This window comes from Typopeltis vanoorti, chromosome 21 (assembly GCF_054136105.1).
Source record: "Typopeltis vanoorti isolate ZY-2024b chromosome 21, IOZ_Tvanoo_1.0, whole genome shotgun sequence".
Classification (NCBI taxonomy): Eukaryota; Metazoa; Arthropoda; class Arachnida; order Uropygi; family Thelyphonidae; genus Typopeltis; species Typopeltis vanoorti.
The window spans coordinates 41517422-41537987 of NC_143569.1; the positions used below are offsets into that span (position 1 = coordinate 41517422).

At 33.5% G+C, this 20566-nt stretch overlaps 1 protein-coding gene across 3 annotated transcripts in view; it reads right to left on the minus strand.

The window, feature by feature from the left end:
• LOC150094771 (RCC1 and BTB domain-containing protein 1-like) overlaps nt 1–20566 on the minus strand; it is a 224173-nt gene that overhangs the window by 86126 nt on the left and 117481 nt on the right. For all 3 annotated transcript variants that reach the window (XM_090410997.1, XM_090410998.1, XM_090410999.1), the window contains exon 7: nt 15080–15222. In XM_090410997.1, the coding sequence (XP_090267123.1) occupies nt 15080–15222 (143 nt within the window). The remainder of the gene's footprint in view (nt 1–15079; nt 15223–20566) is intronic.

Below are 20566 nucleotides of genomic sequence, written 5' to 3' on the forward strand. Positions count from 1 at the left end.
TCCTCACTCTGAAGTATAGACATTCTTAATTCACTTAGTATAAACATTTTCACTTCATGCAATTCTTTCCAATCAGCGTTTCTTCGAACATTCCTTTAGAACGTCAATAACAATATCTTCTTTTATTTACGAATACTTATTGACAGTCTTCCACCTTAAAACTCAGTTCTACAATTCCCCTTTCGGAATCTACTATTAATCTTCCAATCAGCTTTTCTTCGAACATTCCTTTAGAACGTCAATTGCAATATTTTCTTTTATTTACCAACACTCATTTGACAGTCTTATATCTTTAAAAAACTCATAACTCTACGATTCCCTTTTCGGAATCTACTAATCTACGATTTCTTTTCCTTTTAGGCTTGCACGGTGATCCGAATGCATTTTTGGAAATTATGGAGACAACTACCGTGTTTGAATAAAAACTTTAGTTTACTATTACTAAAATTTTACAATTCGACGTTTTGACCTTTATGTCAAGGTCATCTTCTGGAGCGTATATACAAACATACACAGGAAACAAGCCATACTACAATCATACTGGTTCGTTAAAGACACTGACTAACCGCTACCACAATTGTTGGCCTGACCTCTGGTGAAAAAAAAAAAAAAAAAAAAAAAAAAAAAAAAAAAAAAAAAAATTATACATCAACGCTAAAGTCCTATTATTTGTGTTGTCGATTATATACATATATTAACATTATATTAACATCATTCCAGCCAGTTGGAGTGGAATGGTTTCTAATAATAGCAGATTGGCTAAAGTCCTGACTTGTGTTGAATCTTTCAAATTAGGTTGGCTGAATGTGTGCCATCCAGATCCTTGGAATTTTCATACCATCTTTATTGTTGATATTTGGGTGGTTTATTAGGATTTCGCAGGATTCTTTAAATTTTCTTTCGTACCATGTTTTTGTGCGGTGTAAGGAGTAGGTGCTTTTCCAGTTGATTTGGTGTAAGGTGTCGAGTGCGTGGTCTGAGAGGCCTGCTTCACCATAATGGTTATATTTAATGTGTCTAATGTGTTCTTTTTTGCGTATAGGGATTGTCCGTCCTGTTTCACCAATGTATGGTAAGTTACAGGTGCAGCGGATGCAATAGACTCCAGGATGTGCTAATGGGAGGAGAGGGTCCTTAGAGGAGCTGAATATGGTTTTAAGTTTAGTGTGTGGTTTAAAGGTGGCATTAAGGTTATAATGTTGTAGGATTCTGTTGATTTTTTCCGATAACCCTTTAATGTATGGGATGGCTATGGTTTTACTGTAGTCTAGATTCGTTTTTGTTGTGGTTTTATAGAGTATTTTATTGACAGTATTTTTGTTATAGCCATTGTTTATGAATGTGTCACTAATGATTTTTAGTTCTTGTTTCAGGGCCTGCTGGTTAGAGCAAATAGTTGTGGCTCTGTTTTTAAGGGTGTTTATGACTCCATATTTTTGTGCTGGGTGGTGATATGAATTCGCATGTATGTATTGGCCCGTGCGTGTCGGTTTTCGGTAGACCGTGAAGGATAGATTACCTGAAGGAAGACGTGTAACTAGTGTGTCTAGGAACGGGAGCAAATTTTGGTTTTCGATTTCGATGGTAAATTGTATGCGTTCGTGTTGTTTGTTTAGGTGGCTGAGGAATGTGTTAAGCGTTTGTCGGCCGTGCGGCCAGATCGCGAACACGTCGTCAACGTATCTGAGCCAGATTGTCGGTCGAAGCGTGGCGGAATCAAGAGCCCTTTGCTCAAAGGTTTCCATGTAGAAGTTCGCGATTGGGGGGGGATAATGGTGAGCCCATGGCCGTACCTTCCTTTTGTAGGTAGAATTTGTTTTGCCACACGAAGTAACCGGACTTTAGTACGTGGGCAAAGAGGGCCGTAATGTCGGGCGGAAATTTGTTCTGTAGTAGGAGAATTGTGTCATTGATGGGGACATTAGTGAAAAGGGCAGAAACGTCAAAACTGACTAATAAGTCGTCTTTGTCGAGTGTTATGTTTTTGATTATATTTATAAAGTGTTGTGTGTTTTTTACGTAGGAGGGGGAATGACCTACCAACTCCTTGAGTGTTGCCGCTAATTTCTTGGCTAGGTGGTAATTGGGACTGTCTATTCCTTCCACTATTGGTCGAAGGGGCACATTTTGTTTGTGTATTTTCGGAACCCCATATATTCTGGGGGGGCGGGCGTAGTGGGGTTTGAGTTTTTTAACTGTGTCTGGTGGCCAAGAAGTGACGGACTTTAATAGTTTTTCTGTTTTGTCCTTTATCCTCTTTGTTGGGTTGTAATTTACCATTTTATATGTGTTGTTATCGGCTACTAGTTGGTTCATTTGCAGTATGTTGACCTGTCAAGGACAACAGTGGCACTGCCTTTATCAGCTTTCGTTATTATTATGTTTTGTTTGGCTTTTAACGATTTAATTGCTGCTAATTCTGTTTTAGTCAGGTTGTTCTGTATGGTTTTCTTGGTATTTAGGACATTACTGGTTTCTAGTCGTATTTTGTCTGCTATGTTGTTAGGTAGGGATCTGATGCCTCTTTCAATATAATAAATTTAGTTTAATCCTTTATCCAAGTGTGAGCAAACAAAGTTTGCACCTGAAAGTATCTTCAGGACTGAGGTAAGGTGGTACACACCAGGGCAACTCGTTGCAAAGGTGGAGCGGCTACCAATACTCCTGTCTCAGTATCTCCTATAATGCAAAACACATCTCCTTGCGGATATGTCTAATGTTATGCATTAAGGGAAGGGCCACTACCCAGACTAGTTTCGACCTTTATTGAGGTCTCTTCAGTGGGAGCCAAGCTGAGATACCAGGCAGAAGCATTCGCAGGTCATCTCCACCTATAGAAGTTGCCAAATGGTGTGCCACCCATTTTTAATAAATTACTCTGGATTTAGAGAAAGATGTTGAAAGTTTATTTTTCACTTGGTTAGAATATAATAAATTTAGTTTAATCCTTTATCCAAGTGTGAGCAAACAAAGTTTGTGCCTGAAAGTATCTTCAGGACTGAGGTAAGTTGGTACACACCAGGGCAACTCGTTACACCATTTGGCAACTTCTATAGGTGGAGATGACCTGCGAATGCTTCTGCCTGGTATCTCAGCTTGGGCATGGCTCCCACTGAAGAGACCTCAATAAAGGTCGAAACTAGTCTGGGTAGTGGCCCTTCCCTTAATGCATAACATTAGACATATCCGCAAGGAGATGTGTTTTGCATTATAGGAGATACTGAGACAGGAGTATTGGTAGCTTGCTCCACCTTTGCAACGAGTTGCCCTGGTGTGTACCACCTTACCTCAGTCCTGAAGATACTTTCAGGCGCAAACTTTGTTTGCTCACACTTGGATAAAGGATTAAACTAAATTTATTATATTCTAACCAAGTGAAAAATAAACTTTCAGCCTCTTTCAATGTGGTAGATAAAATCTAATTTGTTTACCTTTTTAGGCACTATTGCGTAGCTCAGTCCTTTATTCAGCAGCGTGAGTTCGCCGTTGTTCAGGGTGTGGCTTGATTAGTTAATCACATGGTTCTTGCTTGTCGGTGGTTGGTCGCTTCTTGTCTCCCTTGTTTGTTGTTCATTGTTGTTTCTCGGGGGGGGGGGGAGTCCGCTGATTGGCCGCCATATTTTGCCGTTGTTTCAATTTGTGGAATTTTTTCTTGAGTTTTTCTTTGTTCTTTTCAAGGGTATGCTTGGCCGAATTGTCAGTAATTCTTTCAAGTGTTTGTAGAATGTCTTGGTTAACATAGTTCGATAGTTCTAATTGTAATTCAGAAACTAGATTTTGTGTTGTAGCTAGACAGATAACATCCAAACAGCCCGCCGAAACCTAGCTACAACACAAAATCTAGTTTCTGAATTACAATTAGAACTATCGAACTATGTTAACCAAGACATTCTACAAACACTTGAAAGAATTACTGACAATTCGGCCAAGCATACCCTTGAAAAGAACAAAGAAAAACTCAAGAAAAAGGTGGTATCTCCACCTGGGAGCCAGGCCCAGGTGGAGATACCAAGGCAGAAGCATAAGCAAGGTCATCTCCTCCTATAGGAGCTGCCAAACGGTGTGCCACCTTTTTATTAAATTACTCTGGATTTAGAGAAAGACATTGAAAGTTTATTTTTCACTTGGTTAGACTAAAATCAATTCAGTTTAATCCTTTATCCAAGTGTGTGCAAACAAAGTTTGCACCTGAAAGTATCTTCAGGACTGGGGCAAAGTGGTACAACACCGGGCGACTCCTTGCAAATATGTATAATGTTATGCATTAAGGAAAGGGAAACTACCCAGACAGGGAGATACTGAGATAGGAGTGTTGGTAGCTTGCTCCACATTTCAAAGGAGTCGCCCGGTGTTGTACCACTTTGCCCCAGTCCTGAAGATACTTTCAGGCACAAACTTTGTTTGCACACACTTGGATAAAGGATTAAACTAAATTTATTATGTCTTACCAAGTGAAAAATAAACTTTCAACTTAATTTCTCTCTTATTCCATATGAATTTATTCAATTGACTTCCCGGCATACCAGCTTTGCTGATTCTGTTGTCTATTTCTATATTTATTTTACCATCATCGGTAAAAATCGTGCTTAAGTAGCCGAAATGTTTTACTTGTTCAACAGGTTCTCCAATCACAACACAGTTGACATTTTCAATGATTCTGCCTATTTTCATTGTCTTTGTCTTTTTATTGCTGACCTTCATACCATATCTATTACAACAGCTATTCAATTTAGTCAGAGAATCTTGCAGACTTGTAGCAGATTTATTTAGAAGTATAACATCATCTGCATAAAGCAAAGAGCTGACATTAACATCTCCAATTTTGATATCATGTTTAATACCACTTTCCTTCATAATGTGATCCATATAGATAATGAATAACAGAGGGGATAATGTACATTCTTATCTCACACCAGATTTAACATTAAACCAGATTTCTCAGATCCATTAGTTAAAATTGGTTTGAACATGTCTTGTATACAGCAAATTTAGTGTTTTAACTAATTTCTCCCTTATTCCATATAAGTTTATTCAGTTGACTTCCTACCATAAAAGCTTTATTGATTCTGTTGTCTATTTCCATATTTAATTTATTTGTTGTTTCAAGAATACTTGTGACATAAGACTGAATGATATAATCACGTAATCACAAGAAAGATATTTATTTAACCAAATATTTCAGTCTGGAAATAGCAGACCATCTTCATTGGTATTACAAGAACAGTTTAAAAAATACAAGCTAGAATACTTACAATAGATCGTTAAAATTAGAACACGGCACGTGATGTTATATCACTAAGTATGAAATGGAATATTTTGAAGTAGAAACATGATTGAATTTGCTATTTAAAAAAAAAAAAAAAAAATTAATGAGTAATCTTGATTAGGCTTTCCCAGATTTTTGATATAGATATACAGTCATTACGATTCAGGATGGGGCGATAAAGCAAGGCCTCCACACTTTCCTTGAACAAACGTTCGAACCTATAACGGGATCTATGTAAGAGGCGAGTCCTGGACCAAAGGATGCCGTGGTCAGTTTTAATCCCGTGTTGAGCCAATCCAGACTTTTCAGGTTTGTTGTGAAGAATGGATGATTGATGTTCTTGGATTCTTTTTTCAAGAGAACGTCCAGTCTGTCCAAAATAAGAGAGATCACAGTTGCACGGAATTTGATAAACTCCAGGAAGAGTTAAAGTTGAGTGTTTGTCTTTAGGAGAAGGAAAATGAGAAGACAATTTGTTAATAGGTGAATACGTAGTTGTTAAAACATATTTCTTTAAAATTCTTGCGATAGGTTCTGAAATACCAGAGATATAAGGAATAGACACTCAACGTATTGAAACTTTGTTGTTTTGTGGAGGATTATAAGAATTGAGAAGACGTTGAGTACTTTTTTCAGAAAAGCCATTGAGTTTCATGTGTTGTTGGATAGTAGAAAGTTCTTTCTGTAGATAATCAAAAGTAGAACAATTAGTTTTGGCTCTTCTGATGAGGCATTTTATAATTCCTGTTTTTTGACATGGATGATGGGCTGATTCTTTAAGAATATAACGACCTGTGAATGTTGGCTTCCTGTACACTGTAGTTGTAAGAATATTTGAAGGTGACCGGATGAGGAGAACGTCTAAAAAAGATAACTGGTTGTTTTCTTCTAATTCCATAGTAAACTTTATGCGATGATGCAAGGAATTAATACTGTTTAAAAAAGAAGGTAAAGAGTTTTTGCTGTGAGGCCAAATAGTAAAGATGTCATCTATATATCTTACCCAAAAAGATGGTTGAGGGAAAATAGATGAGAAGAGGACTTTTTCTAAATGTTCCAAATAAAAGTTGGCTAAAGCCAGAGAAAGAGGACTTCCCATGGCCATTCCTTCTACTTGGCTATAAAATTTGTTTTGACATATGAAATATCCAGAATTTATTACGAAATCGAATAGTTTTATGTCTCGAGGAAAGATGTCGGTATAAAGATTCAATATCGAAGCTAACCATAAGATCTGTAGGTTTTAATGAGACATTTTTTAATTTTTCTAAGAAATCTGAGGAGTTTTTTAAAAAGAATTAGAGTTGCCAATGTAAGATTTCAATAATTTAGCTAGATATTTGGCTATACAGTAAGTAGGAGAATCAATACAATCTACTATTGGACGAAGAGGATAGTCAATCTTATGGATTTTTGGAAGGCCATAAAATCTAGGAGGTCTTGCAAAATGAGTTTTAAGTCTTTCAATTGTCTTTATCCAAACTGATGACTTCATCTAAGAGAGAATTTAATTTCTTTAGTTGTCTGTTGGTTGGATTATAATCAATTTCTTGATATGTGGAGCGATCTCGAAGCAAAAGAGAAAGTTTTCTTCTGTAACTTGCTGAGGCCATAACTACTGTTGCTCATAATATTTACCGGAACACTAGTTTATCTCTAATCTGTAATCAACTTAAAGCTGCTAAACGTAACCTTGCTATTCACAGTCATCAGATTTCTGATCTGCGCACCTATATATCCACAAATTTGGATCCACATCTTTCGCGCATAGTTCTAAATGTGGCTTGGCTAAACGTTCTACTTAACGTACTTATAATAAACTAAGTCAACATCTTAACCGTAAATAGGAAGCTCTTTCGTCTAGACCAGCGCTTCCCAAACTGTAGGCCGTGGCCCCCTTGGAGGCCGTAAGTTTTGTTGAGGGGGGCCGTGAAATAATGAAAACAAATTTAAAATTTTTAAAGACTAAGTAAATTTTTTTATTTTAAAAGAAACGTATTTAACTTTTATTATTTCTTTTTTGTAATTTTTTATATTTTAATATCAAGAATTGTTGATATTGACTTTATATGCATATCAAAACTCGTTTATATTATCACTGTCAACCGAGCTAGTTTTCTGTGACCAATAAAAGTTTCGCATATACTTCACACATGAAAAAAAGCTTAAACAAGTTCATGTGGGGAGATAGTAACTCGCTTGCAGTGGTAAACAACACTCCCTCCCTATCAGCCGCTATACTGCAGAGGCAATAAAAAAAATACTTTTATTATGAGAGTGAATAAGGTATGAGGAGTCTGTGTAATATATTTCTCAACAAATAGTGCAATTAGAGACAACTGAGATAAAAACACACTAATTAATGAATCACATGTCCTCACATGTCCCCTCATACAGAAACTATGCTGTATAGACTGAAACAAAACCATATGTTGCATGGGCAAACACATTATCTAACTAAAAATTATTGTTATTAATTAGATGAGTGCGAGTTCGATTTCCCAAGGCAGCAATAAAATTCAACCGAACGTGTTAAAATTCGTAAAAGTGTTAAAACTAAGTAATATATATAATGAATGTTATAGCAGTTTCACATATGGAATTCGGTTGAAGAGAGTTAGCATTTCAACTCAATTGTCAGCTATGCTTTTATCTTTCGGTTGCGCGATCTTTTGTTAATACCGCACCAATCATATGCACATTTTAATAACCTGCCTTTGCTGTCTGTTTCACGTTAGACTTAATTACCTTAAATGGAGAAAAGTAACAAAAGAGAAAAATGTTCCTGGTCCGGGGATTCCCTTATTCAGGTAATATTCACTAATTTCATGTTATCAGGCTGTGATGTGCTATCGGTAAGTGGTGATATTATTTTATCTATTTTACGTTAAAAATTTAACCCTGAGATGGATAAGTGGCTGATAAAAAATATAAAAAATCACACGGACAATCAGAAGAAGCAGAAACAGACTAAAAAAAAAAGGACAGTATTTCGTATTTTACCAGAACGGCCCGCATTGTCTTCAGAACCAAATGGTAAGAGGCAAAAAATGTAATATAAGTATTTGATTTTTGCAATATTCGTAGTGTATGTTTTGTATTGAATATAAATACAATAAATATAATAATATATCTCTCTATTACGATTTTGTTTTTTTTTTTTGGGGGGGGGGGGAGCGAGAAATATTTTAATTTTTGAAAAGAGGCCCTGACATCCAGAAGTTTGTGAAGCACTGGTCTAGACAATCCTAGCCATTCATAACTCCAGATAATTGGATTGTAAATATATCCGGACGTCCTTTGACTAAAAGCGAAACCCTCATCCTGTCAAAAGGACATGATTTTTCTATTGTTCCAAATAAGATACCATATCTAGATTTCCTAGTTAACATCGAAAGGAATCTTAATCATCTAACCAGTGATAAAGCTAATGCTCTTCGCCTAGAAGTCGCTTCATCTCTACTTAAGGCTAAACTTCCTCCTTCCAACATATCTCCTTCTGAAATGAAATCTTTACAGTCCTTGAGAAATAATAATCACCTCATTATCACTAAAGCTGACAAGGGAAAAGCAACAGTAGTTATGGACTCAGCAAATTACAGAAGAAAACTTTCTCTTTTGCTTCGAGATCTTTAAAATTACTGGCTGACATCTTTCCTCAAGATATTATAAAACTATTCGATTTCGTAATAAATTCTGGATATTTCGTATGTCAAAACAAATTTTATAGCCAAGTAGAAGGAACGGCCATGGGAAGTCCTCTTTCTCCGGCTTTAGCCAACTTTTATTTAGAACATTTAGAAAAAGTCTTCTTCGCATTTATTTTCCCTCAACCGTCTTTTTGGGTAAGATATATAGATGACATCTTTACTATTTGGCCTCACAGCAAAAACTCTTTACCTTCTTTTTTAAACAGTATTAATTCCTTGCATCATCGCATAAAGTTTACTATGGAATTAGAAGAAAACAACCAGTTATCTTTTTTTTTAGACATTCTCCTCATCCAGTCACCTTCAAATATTCTTACAACTACAGTATACAGGAAACCAACATTCACAGGTCGTTATATTCTTAAAGAATCAGCCAATCATCCATGTCAAAAAACAGGAATTATAAAATGCCTCATCAGAAGAGCCAAAACTAATTGTTCTACTTTTGATTATCTACAGAAAGAACTTTCTACTATCCAACAACACATGAAACTCAATGGCTTTTCTGAAAAAAGTACTCAACGTCTTCTCAATTCTTATAATCCTCCACAAAACAACAAAGTTTCAATACGTTGAGTGTCTATTCCTTATATCTCTGGTATTTCAGAACCTATCGCAAGAATTTTAAACAAATATGATTTAACAACTACGTATTCACCTATTAACAAATTGTCTTCTCATTTTCCTTCTCCTAAAGACAAACACTCAACTTTATCTCTTCCTGGAGTTTATCAAATTCCGTGCAACGGTGATCTCTCTTATTTTGGACAGACTGGACGTTCTCTTGAAAAAAGAATCCAAGAACATCAATCATCCATTCTTCACAACAAACCTGAAAAGTCTGGATTGGCTCAACACGGGATTAAAACTGACCACGGCATCCTTTGGTCCAGGACTCGCCTCTTACATATATCCCGTTATAGGTTCGAACGTTTGTTCAAGGAAAGTGAGGAGGCCTTGCTCCATCGCCCCAACCTGAATCGTAATGACTGTATATCTATATCAAAAATTTAGGAAAGTCTAATCAAGATTAGTCATTAATTTTTTTTTTTTTTTAAATAGCAAATTCAATCATGTTTCCACTTCAAAATATTCCATTTCATACTTAGTGATATAACATCACGCGGCATGTTCTAATTTTAACGATCTATTGATCTATTGTTAGTATTCTAGCTTGTATTTTTTAAACTATTCTTGTAATACCACTGAAGATGGTCTGCTATTTCCAGACCAAAATATTTGGTTAAATAAATATCTTTCTTGTGATTACGTGATTATATCATTCATATTTAATTTATCATCTTCACTAAAAATCGTGCCTAAGTAGCTAAAATGTTTTACTTGTTCTATAGGTTCTCCATTCACCATGCAGTTGATATTTTCAATGTTTCTGCCTATTTTTATTGTCTTTGTCTTTTTAATGCTGACCTTCATACCAAATCTATTAGAACATTTATTCAATTTAGTCAGGGAATCTTGCAGACTTGTAGCAGATTTATTTAGAAGTATAACATGATCTGCATAGAGTAAAGAGCTGAGATTAACATCTCCAATTTTGATATCAGGTTTAATACCACTTTCCTTCATGATGTGATCCATATAGATAATAAATAATAAAGGGGATAATGTATATCCTTGTCTGACAACAGATGTAACATAAAACATCTTCATGTACTTCCTTCAATTCTAACTGCTGACTTACAACTTAAATAAAGACTAACTATTGTTTGATATAATATGCCATTGACACCATACAGTTGTTTGTGCTACAGTTGTACAGTTGTGTGGACAGCACTTGGTTCCCTGGCACCCTGTCATATGCCTTTTCCAGATCTACAAAACTTAAATATGGATCTTTGTTATATTCTCATGATTTCTCAAATATTTGTCATAACGTGAAAATTTGATCCTGACAGCCTTTATTTGGCCTGAATCCAGCTTGTTCTTCACCAAGCTTCCCTTCCACAATCCTTCTCAACTGTTTCTCAAGTATACTTGAATAAATCTTACCAGAAACACTCAGTAGGGAAATATCTCTGTAATTCTCACATTGTTTTATTTCCCAATTTATATATGGGTACTATAAGAGCTCTACTCCAATCATCTGGAATTCGTCCCTCTGGCCAGGCCTTCTGAACTATGCAATGCAGCCACTGTAAGACTTTTATACCTCCATACTCTAGCATTTCTGGTTGAATATCATCTACTGCAGCTACCTTTCCACATTTCAGGCTTTTGATGGCTTTTTCTACTTCAAATATATGTTCCTGATTGCATGTCTGATGGGTGTTTTTACTATTGTGCTGTCATGACTGCTTGTTTCATTTAGCAATTTTTCAAAGTAATTACTCCATACTTCAAGGATATATCTTTTTCTCCAGTTTTCATATCACCTTTATCATCTCTAATTAGTTTTACAGCACTCTTTCCTCCATTTCTGAGTTTCTTCAACAACCTCCAGAATATCGTCCCACCTTTTTGATATTTATTTTCTATGTTCTTACCAAAGTCCTCCCATGACTTGTGTTTAGCTAGTTTTACACAGTGTTTAGCTTTCTTACATTTTTCTCTGTATTCTCTAAGAGCACAAGCTGACTTATTTGTCAGGAACTTTTGATATGATTTTTTCTTCCCTTTCACTGCCTCATTAACTTCCTGTGTCCACCACGGAGTTCTGATTTTTCTATCCTTGCAGACAACAACCTCACCATATGCCTCTCTGGCTGAATCAATCAATGTTGTCTTTGGTATTTGCCACCGACTCTCCAAGGTTTGGTTTCTGCTCTCAAACTCTGTCATTTTTTCTTGAATAATGTTTGTCTATTTTAGTCTACAGTTAAAATCTGAGAGCTGCTCAACTTTTATTCGTTTTAAAACTTTCTTACATGTTCTTCTTTTAAAGATGAAATTCAGTTTTATCCTGCTCAAGACTTAATGGTGATCACTTCCAATTTCAAATCCTCTGTACGCTCTAGTGTCCTGCACCAGAGAGAAAACATCATTATCAACAATAATATAGTCAATGAGACTTTTCTTATTCCTTGCCTCTTCTCTCCATGTGAATTTGTGCACATTTTTATGTTGGAACATTGTATTAGTAATAACCAGTCCATGTCCTTAGCAGAAACCAAACAGGTATTTGCCATTATTATTAGCTTTGCTCTTTTCTCCAAATTTTCCCAAAATATTTTTGTGTCTGACGATCATTTCTAACTCTGCTATTTAGATCCCTAACAAGGACCAACTTTTCCTTTTTCATTGTGTCAGTTGCTTTTTCTAAAGCCTCAAAAATTCCTCCACTTCTACCTTAGTAGAACCTTCTGAGGGACCATACGCACAAATAAGTCTCATTGTCCAGTTCCCCATTCTGATATTTGCCCACATCACTCTACTTGATGTTGCTTGCTATTGTTGGATTCTGATTGTGTAGAGATTAAACTAATTATTATTTGCTTCAGAATCCAACATGATTTTCCATCACAAAGGCTAGACTTGTAAATATTATTTAATGTAAACAACTTATTTTATAATTTAATATTCATATAACTACTTTAATTTTGTCTAATATCTAATTATTTAATCAAAGATATATGTATTAATAGTGATAAGACTGTATTAAATATTATTAAGCTATTTTAATTATTACTATGTTAATATTATAAGAACTTGTATTTGATAATTTAACTGCGCATTAATTGAAATCTAAATATTCTTATTTTGCTCCTGGTTGTAAAAGTTTAGCATTATGCAATACCTCGATTTTATTATATTTTGTTTGGTTGTCATGGAAACGTATGTAAGTGAACGAGCACGTTTTTGGAACAGAACGTGGGGAGAGAAAGCTGAAAGTTCACTAAAAAGGAATTAGTTAAAGAGATCACGAGAAGAATTTAGGCGGGAAAAACGGATATAAAAAGTGAGGAACACTGGAAAAGAAAGAGCATTAGAGATTTATAAGAGAGAGATTGGCATTAGGTTGGAATCGGAGCATTCGGGAATCACAGTGCGATAATAGCGAGTCGGCAAGTTCACTCAAGCAGCTAAATAAAGTCTACTAATCGAGAGGCAGTTAGCTAATAAGTTGTAGAAAAACGATTATAGCTACGGAAAACATCTGAGTGACTACTAAATAGACTAGCAATACTTGAGTTGAGATTTAATTTCAGGGCCGACCTTTCAAGGACGCACAGAAACTTGAAACATAGCACGAAGTAACTAGAGAATAATTAGAGGCAACAAAGTTTAATGATAGCGGTGTTAAGAATTATGGTGCCTAAAGAATTAATCAAATGCGGAGGAATGAACAACTGTGCATATAAAACCTAAAGTTAAGGAATTATTGTGTATTGCCTTATTTCATGAGTGATCAGTAGTACTTTATGCAACAACGTTTGTTTATGTGTATTGTGACGGATGATTAATTCAGTTATTTCTTAGAAGAATTTATTTAATGAGTGCCGTTTACTGTTTAAAGTGTTTACAGTTGTAAAAGGTGTAAATGTATAAGTAGATGAAGATAGAAGATTATCGGTAAGATTATTCCAATCATTAATACGCATGGATTAATATTCCTATACAGAGAAGTGTGTGAGTTTCATCCTAGAATTTCCCTATACTAACAGTATCTATTTCGGAAATTAGCAGAAGTGTAAATTTAAAGGTGTTTGCTTGTAAAGTGGTGTTACTGCGATTTTATTGCATTTAGAACTTAAAGAACTGTGAGAAGACTGTATTACAGATAATAGAATTACCATTGTCTGAGTTTGCATGATTTTATTATCAGAAAGGCTGAAGTGTTTATAATAACTTATTTAGTATTTTGATCTTAAGTGTATAATTTGTGATTTTAAAATTAAATGTTTGTTTTTGCTTATCTAAAGTTGTATTTTGCCTGAATCTCTTTTACTGCACCATTCATAAAATATTCGAACCAAAGCAGGAGTGATAAATAAGTTAAATATACTCGGCCAGTATATATATTAAGGAGAAATAGTTGAGGGTTGATTTATCTTCAATTCTTGAACTAATTCAGATATAGAGTGGCGCAGTCTATAAATATAAATTTTCTCTATATCTGAATTAGAAATCAACTTACAACTTATCAATTGTTTAAGAACATCATAGTGATTAACATGTCGGATCCAAAGTAAAGATTTAGAAGCAGGCAATGCCCCAGTCAGCATGAAATTCTGTCTTGCTGTACCATCATTTTCTAGATGTGATGATCTTAAATAAGGTCTTCTCCATAGGAAATCAGACTCAAGATATTGTGAGATAATTTGATAGAAGAGGTCAGTGTTCTAAGTACAAAAAGTGGAATTATGTATCACCATATTTCATTAATACCCTGCAACTGAAAGTTGCAACAAGATTTTCACTGGTTGTGCATTTTCATCCATTTTTACCAAAGCATAAGCAAAAAATAAAATGTGCATGTAAAGTAACTTCCCAACTGGTTAATTGAATGCAGTTCAATTCACCACTAGGTGCCCTATAGAGATACTTGAAATATAATTTCTTATTAAGCATAATATACTAACAACAAACAAAAACACTTGTCGAAACTTCAGTTCAAAATATAACATGATACAGAAAAACACTATATGCAATTTTGCATACTCAAAGTTGTTTATTATAAATTTTGAGACTATTATACTATAAAATATTTATAGGAGAAAGTACATTTTAGAATCTTTGATAAAAGAACTAAATAGCCAAGATAAACATGTGAAGTAAAAGATGTCTCCACTGAGGTGTTATAGTGTACATAGCTGTGTTATACTGTTTTAACCTATAGTTTCTTGGTTGTAAAAATTTTTTCATAAATATTAAATATAAGGTGAGTTTTGAAATTATACTAAAGTCATGCTAAAAATTTTAACTTCCAATTTCAGAAGCAATGTATGTGCAAACTAAGTTTGGAGGTATACAAGACTATAGTGGTTACAGATTATACCAACATCCAGAACATCTATCCATTAAGATAACAAAGATAGGCAGGCAGTACCAAGAGTGGAAAAAATATAAATAGAGCTCAATATTTGCTAATTCTTTAATTAACTTAAGTTTTGAAATTATACTAAAGTCATACTAAAAATTTTACCTTCCAATTTCAGAAGCAATTCTGACAGGAGATACCTGATTTGCTTTATTTCCTGTACCTAACTGTCCATAAGAATTTGCTCCCCATGCATATAAGACTCCTTCATCAGATAATGCCATTGTATGTGCATAACCGCACACAACCTAGAAATTAAACAAAACATAAAAAAACTATCATTTGAAGTGTATTTTCTTTCTGACAGATTTTCATAGAAAAACTTGAATTATCACAGATCTATTAAGATTAGTTTCACAAGATTAAAATAAGTGTTATAATTTCATATCATAAATAAAGTAATTGATTGGAAATGACTAATGTTTTCTTTATTATTATTTCACCTGCAAAAGGTAAACCAATAGACAAAGGATCTTTATTTTGCTTACTGTTACTATTATATACAGTATTTGTATTTTTAAAATTTTTTTTTTACCAGATCCAGAAACCCTGCTCTAGAGACCAAACATGGAACTTTCTCAAACTGCTTCAGGCCTCCAATAAGCAGGGCAGTGGTCTCGCACAAGGCAACAAAATTCATCTCCCACCTATAAACAATTACAAACATCCACACACACAGCAAGATTCAAACCAGCAACCAGACAGGCCTTGGGGGTTCAAGGAGGATACAGAGTAACCTGCTAATATATTGTTCTAAAAAAGCATTATTAAACATACACATCCTATTAAGACTGAACCATTGTTATAAAGCATGTGCTGAGTAATTTAAATTATGATCAAAAATAAATTCAATGTCTGGATGCAGGAATCACTTCATAAGATCATAAGAAAATATCTTCCTAGTAAAAAATAGCAGAAAGATGCCTCAATAACGGCTACTTATTGATTTATCACCAATTATTTTTAATATGTTTACTACAATCAGATCATTAAGGTTAATAAACACAACTTCTATGTTCCAAATTTGAAGAGGGGATGAGAAGTTGGTACAGGAGTTCTCCTTTGAACACGCTAATGGAAATCTAATCTAATAAGGCAGTCACAAGTGCAGCCTTATTAGATTAGATAAATATGCTACTTTGATTGGCAGCATAATGATCTTCAGTCAAAATAGGCATAAACTGGGTTTGTTATTGACTTTGGGAATATTATTTAGAAATTTGTCAGCAACAGTGTTCTGAACAGGATGATCTCCACATTTTTCCTTCAGCATCAATGACATTCTGACATCAGAATGTCAGTGTCAATGAAGTAGGCTGTTTCCTTTTATGTTACTTGGAATGTGAACTATAAGTAACAGATTCATAGCGCACTTTGAGAGCACAAAAGATACCATGGTATCATAAGCATCAGCAAAATTTCCAATTTTTTTTTTTCAACTACCGATTTTTCAGGAGTTGTTTTCCTCATTATTATGCTGCTGCTTTTATTTAAAAATTATTAATTTGTTAATTTTTTTTTTTACTTTATTATATTATTTTCTGATCAGTTGGCATCAATCAGCCAAGGCAAGGACATTTCTTACTGATCAGAACTGTGTGATTATGGCATCTAATTTTTTTCTGATTTGGATTATTGTTTTCAGGCTTTTCATCTAAAACATCTGCACTAAAAGCATCACTGAAAAATTTTTCTATGTATGAAAACATTAATTCTCAGGGACTTGCCCTAACATATAAGCAAGAATCAAGTTTATAAGAAGTCAAGTGACATGAATGTGGTAGGCCACTGAACCTAACCTGAAAGGGAGGATGGGATGAGATGAGATGTAATGTGTAACTCTAATAAACAGATAAATTAAAGATATCAAGAAATTATATTCTTGGTTTAATCCTTTATCCAAGTATAAGCAAACTAAGTTTGTGCATGAAGTAACTTCACGACTGGACAACTCATATATAGAGGCTAATGATGTCACATCACTTGACTTAGTATCTCATAATGCAAAGCATTATGGCATATTAAGTCTCAGTAAGTCTCTACATATTAAGTAGTCTCATAGCATTATACGTCTTTTCAGACATGTATAATGTCTATGCATTATGAGAAGGGTCACTATCCAGACTGGTTTCTACCTTTATTGAGGTCTTCTCATAAGTGGATCACTTGGTATCACTAACTGGATCTTGGTAGTGATACCAAGGACTTTTGACTAGACTGATATGATAGAGATCAAGCCAGGGCTGCATTTATACTTTAGGAGGCCCGAGGCGCAACATCATTATGAGGCCCTCAAAAATAGGCATTTTTTTAGTTTATTGAAAATAAAAGTACATTTCCATAATAACTCATTTTAATAACACAATACAACACTGGTATACATATATTTGCATTTTAGAAAAGTATAAAAATAAATCAGTTCAAATTTAAATAAAAAAATTAATAAATAAAAAGCTTTTTTTTCTGGCTTTGGTTTTGGCAAATATATCTATAATGTCATCATAATTGATCGAGTCCATTACATCTGATTCAATGCATAATAACGACATGTCACTTGTTTTTATTTTGGTGCAAGTTGCTTCTTAAATAATTTTTTATTCATTTCAACACTGAAAATGAGCGTTCAGCACTTGCATTTGAAATAGGCATCGTCAAAAATATTTTTAAAATTGTTTGTACGTTCGGAAAAGTAGACCTTAACCCATCGTTTATAAATTTGTACATATTTTTAATTGAAGAATTTTCTTCCTTTATCATTATTAAAAATTGCTTAACTTCATCAGTAAATTTTTCTGGATCAAATATCAGTCCCATAAGTTTGTAAAATTTTATCAATACTAGTCTTGTACTTTTCTTGATCTATATCTTCCTTCAAAAAAATGTCAAACATATCTAATATGTGAAAATAGCTTTTTGTTCTTTCATTAATTTCCAAAATATTACATGGGAAATTTTCTTTCCCATGTAATATAATTTCATTGTTAGATTGTGAAACTTCGTCACTCATTTTTTTTCCGTTTTTTAACTCTTTCCTTTTCATCTTTAAATTTTGTCTCATCTGTTAATAAATTCTCTTCGTTTACAGCAGCAAAACTATTTCTTAGCGATGAAAGTTTTTTTTTTTTTTAAAATAATTTAAATGCAATCAAATTAAGCTTGCTAATCAAGGTAAAAATTGGAACTTCATGAACTGTAAGGTTCAGATATTCTCACTAAACATAAAAATTTTGAATTTACAGTAATAAAAATTATAGCAAAAATCATCATATTTATGGAATTGCAACATTTGTTTATTGCAAGATTTATTCAACTCCAGCTTTAATTTTTTAAGTTGCAGTAATAAGCATAATAATTCCAGCTTTAGTTAAAACGTAGAGGCAATAAATAGTAACGATAATTTTACATACAGCTCTGGCGAAAAGCATTGCCTTTGTTTTTAACACTCTAACATATTCTTAGTAAAGAAGTATATACAGTTAATTTCCAAAGGGCTATTAACAAAAATATCTAATCCCAAATATACAGAGACAAACACACAAAGTTATTTTTCACAACATTCTTATGCGACTTGACCTAAGTAAAAAATCGATGTAACGTGCTTTGGAATATTTAAGCTACAATCGAGTTTTTACAATATTGATATTGAACAATAGTCTAAAAGTCCAGGTAGTCCAGCAAAAACCATCTGTGACAAAATGAAACTAGTTTATTTATTTAAAAACACAAAAATACAAATTTATTAAGTATATCTTTACAGAGTTCATAATTAAAAGGACTCTAATAATAATAATAATAATAGTTTCTACAGATGTGTCTCATCTTGTTTTGGTATTATCAAAATTATCAAGTTATTCTGAAGCATTATGAATTTTGTTATTTTATTATTATGCCGCTAATATTTCTTCAAATGCGGCACTTTTTACAGCAAAACTGGCTAAGTTATGTTGAATATATCTGTTCGCAAATATACTCAAAATCCCTTTGACCTAATAAAAAGTCAGAATGCTGATGAAACTTCATCAGCATTCTATCTGTTAAAATGCAATTACACCCCCCCCACTGCCATTAATGGATTATTGTAGTTATGTGCACTGTATTTCTTGGATTGTCCCTTTTTTTTTTTTGCTGCACAATTTACTTATTGTGTCTCTTCCCAAATAAAAATGAATTTCACATGTGCTAAAATAAATAATCAAAATGTTTGTTTGCATTGGAAATATTATGTCAAATATTTATATTTTTTAAGTAATATTTATTGAAATAAATATGACATTTTGCTTCCTTTCCTTGCAAAATAAGATTATATGGGTAGCACATTTCAATTTTAGGAATGATTTTTTATTTTTTATTATTATTATTATTTTTTTTATGAACAACAAATGGTGTTAAACTGATTACTCGGGGTTTCCGATTGTGAGTCTTTTTAATTTATATCCAATGGTATTTTATCAGAGATTCCACGTTTTTGCCTTTTGCTTAAAACTGCAACAGTACAATTACTTTTGAAAAATAACGAATTCAAACAAAAAGAAAATGCGCACATGTTATCTAGCAGTATTTATGTGTGTGTGTGGTGATAATTTTGGGAAGGGGGGAGTTAGCCATTAAAGGCGAATTAATTCTGTTATGAGCATTTTGGAAATAAAATTTCATTTTGATGCATGCATCTACACGTTTCAAAAGATAAACTGTAGGGAAAATATCGCTACTTCAAAACTGCCGCATAATATCGAAATTAGCCGAAAATATGTACATAACAGTTCACTTCATAACTGCCGTTTATTTTGATTTGTAGTAAGTGATTGGGGGGAAACCAAGAAAGTTGAAATGCAAAAACAGAAACATTTTTATAAAATTATAAAAACGTTATAAAAATTATGCATTACATGATATGATTCAAGATTTATGTATGATAACTAACCTTCGAACTAAGATTATGAATAAAATAGGAAACTTAATTTGGAACAGATGGAGTCTGTATTCATTTTTAGATTCAGATTTTCATGAATTTATAAAATAATTGTTTGACAAAAATAATCATCTTCAATCAAGTTCTTGGAGAATTTTAAAATGCATTGGCGATTAAAATAATTAGCAAAAAAATTGATAGTGACATTGATCTTCCAAAGTGATACAATATGAAGTGAAGAAAGTAGGAAAGGATTTCTTATTTTATGCTGGCATTAAAAACTATAATTATACGATAAAAACAAGTAGCAAAATGAATATAACTCATAGATATTTAGTCTGATATAACTTAGATTCCGGTTACCGAGCAAAGGGCAAGCAACTGCATTTCTTGCTGTAGGCCACGGAACGTAGCTACTACGTACTCCACGTAATGTAGTTAAGTATTCTTTTCAACGTGATGGACATGATGGTCAAACTACACTTCTTATCCATGTTCTTTCAGCAGGTGGACAGAATATTATCCAGGTTTGCTGGATATGTATATACGTCCAGCAAAGAAATGGTATGCTTACATACATGAAGCCTCACAAATTTTTCAGCAGCCTCTAGTTTTTATGTTATGAATTTAATATTTAAAAATAAGTATTTTATTTTGCAACTATAACTACGCTGTTTTTTTTA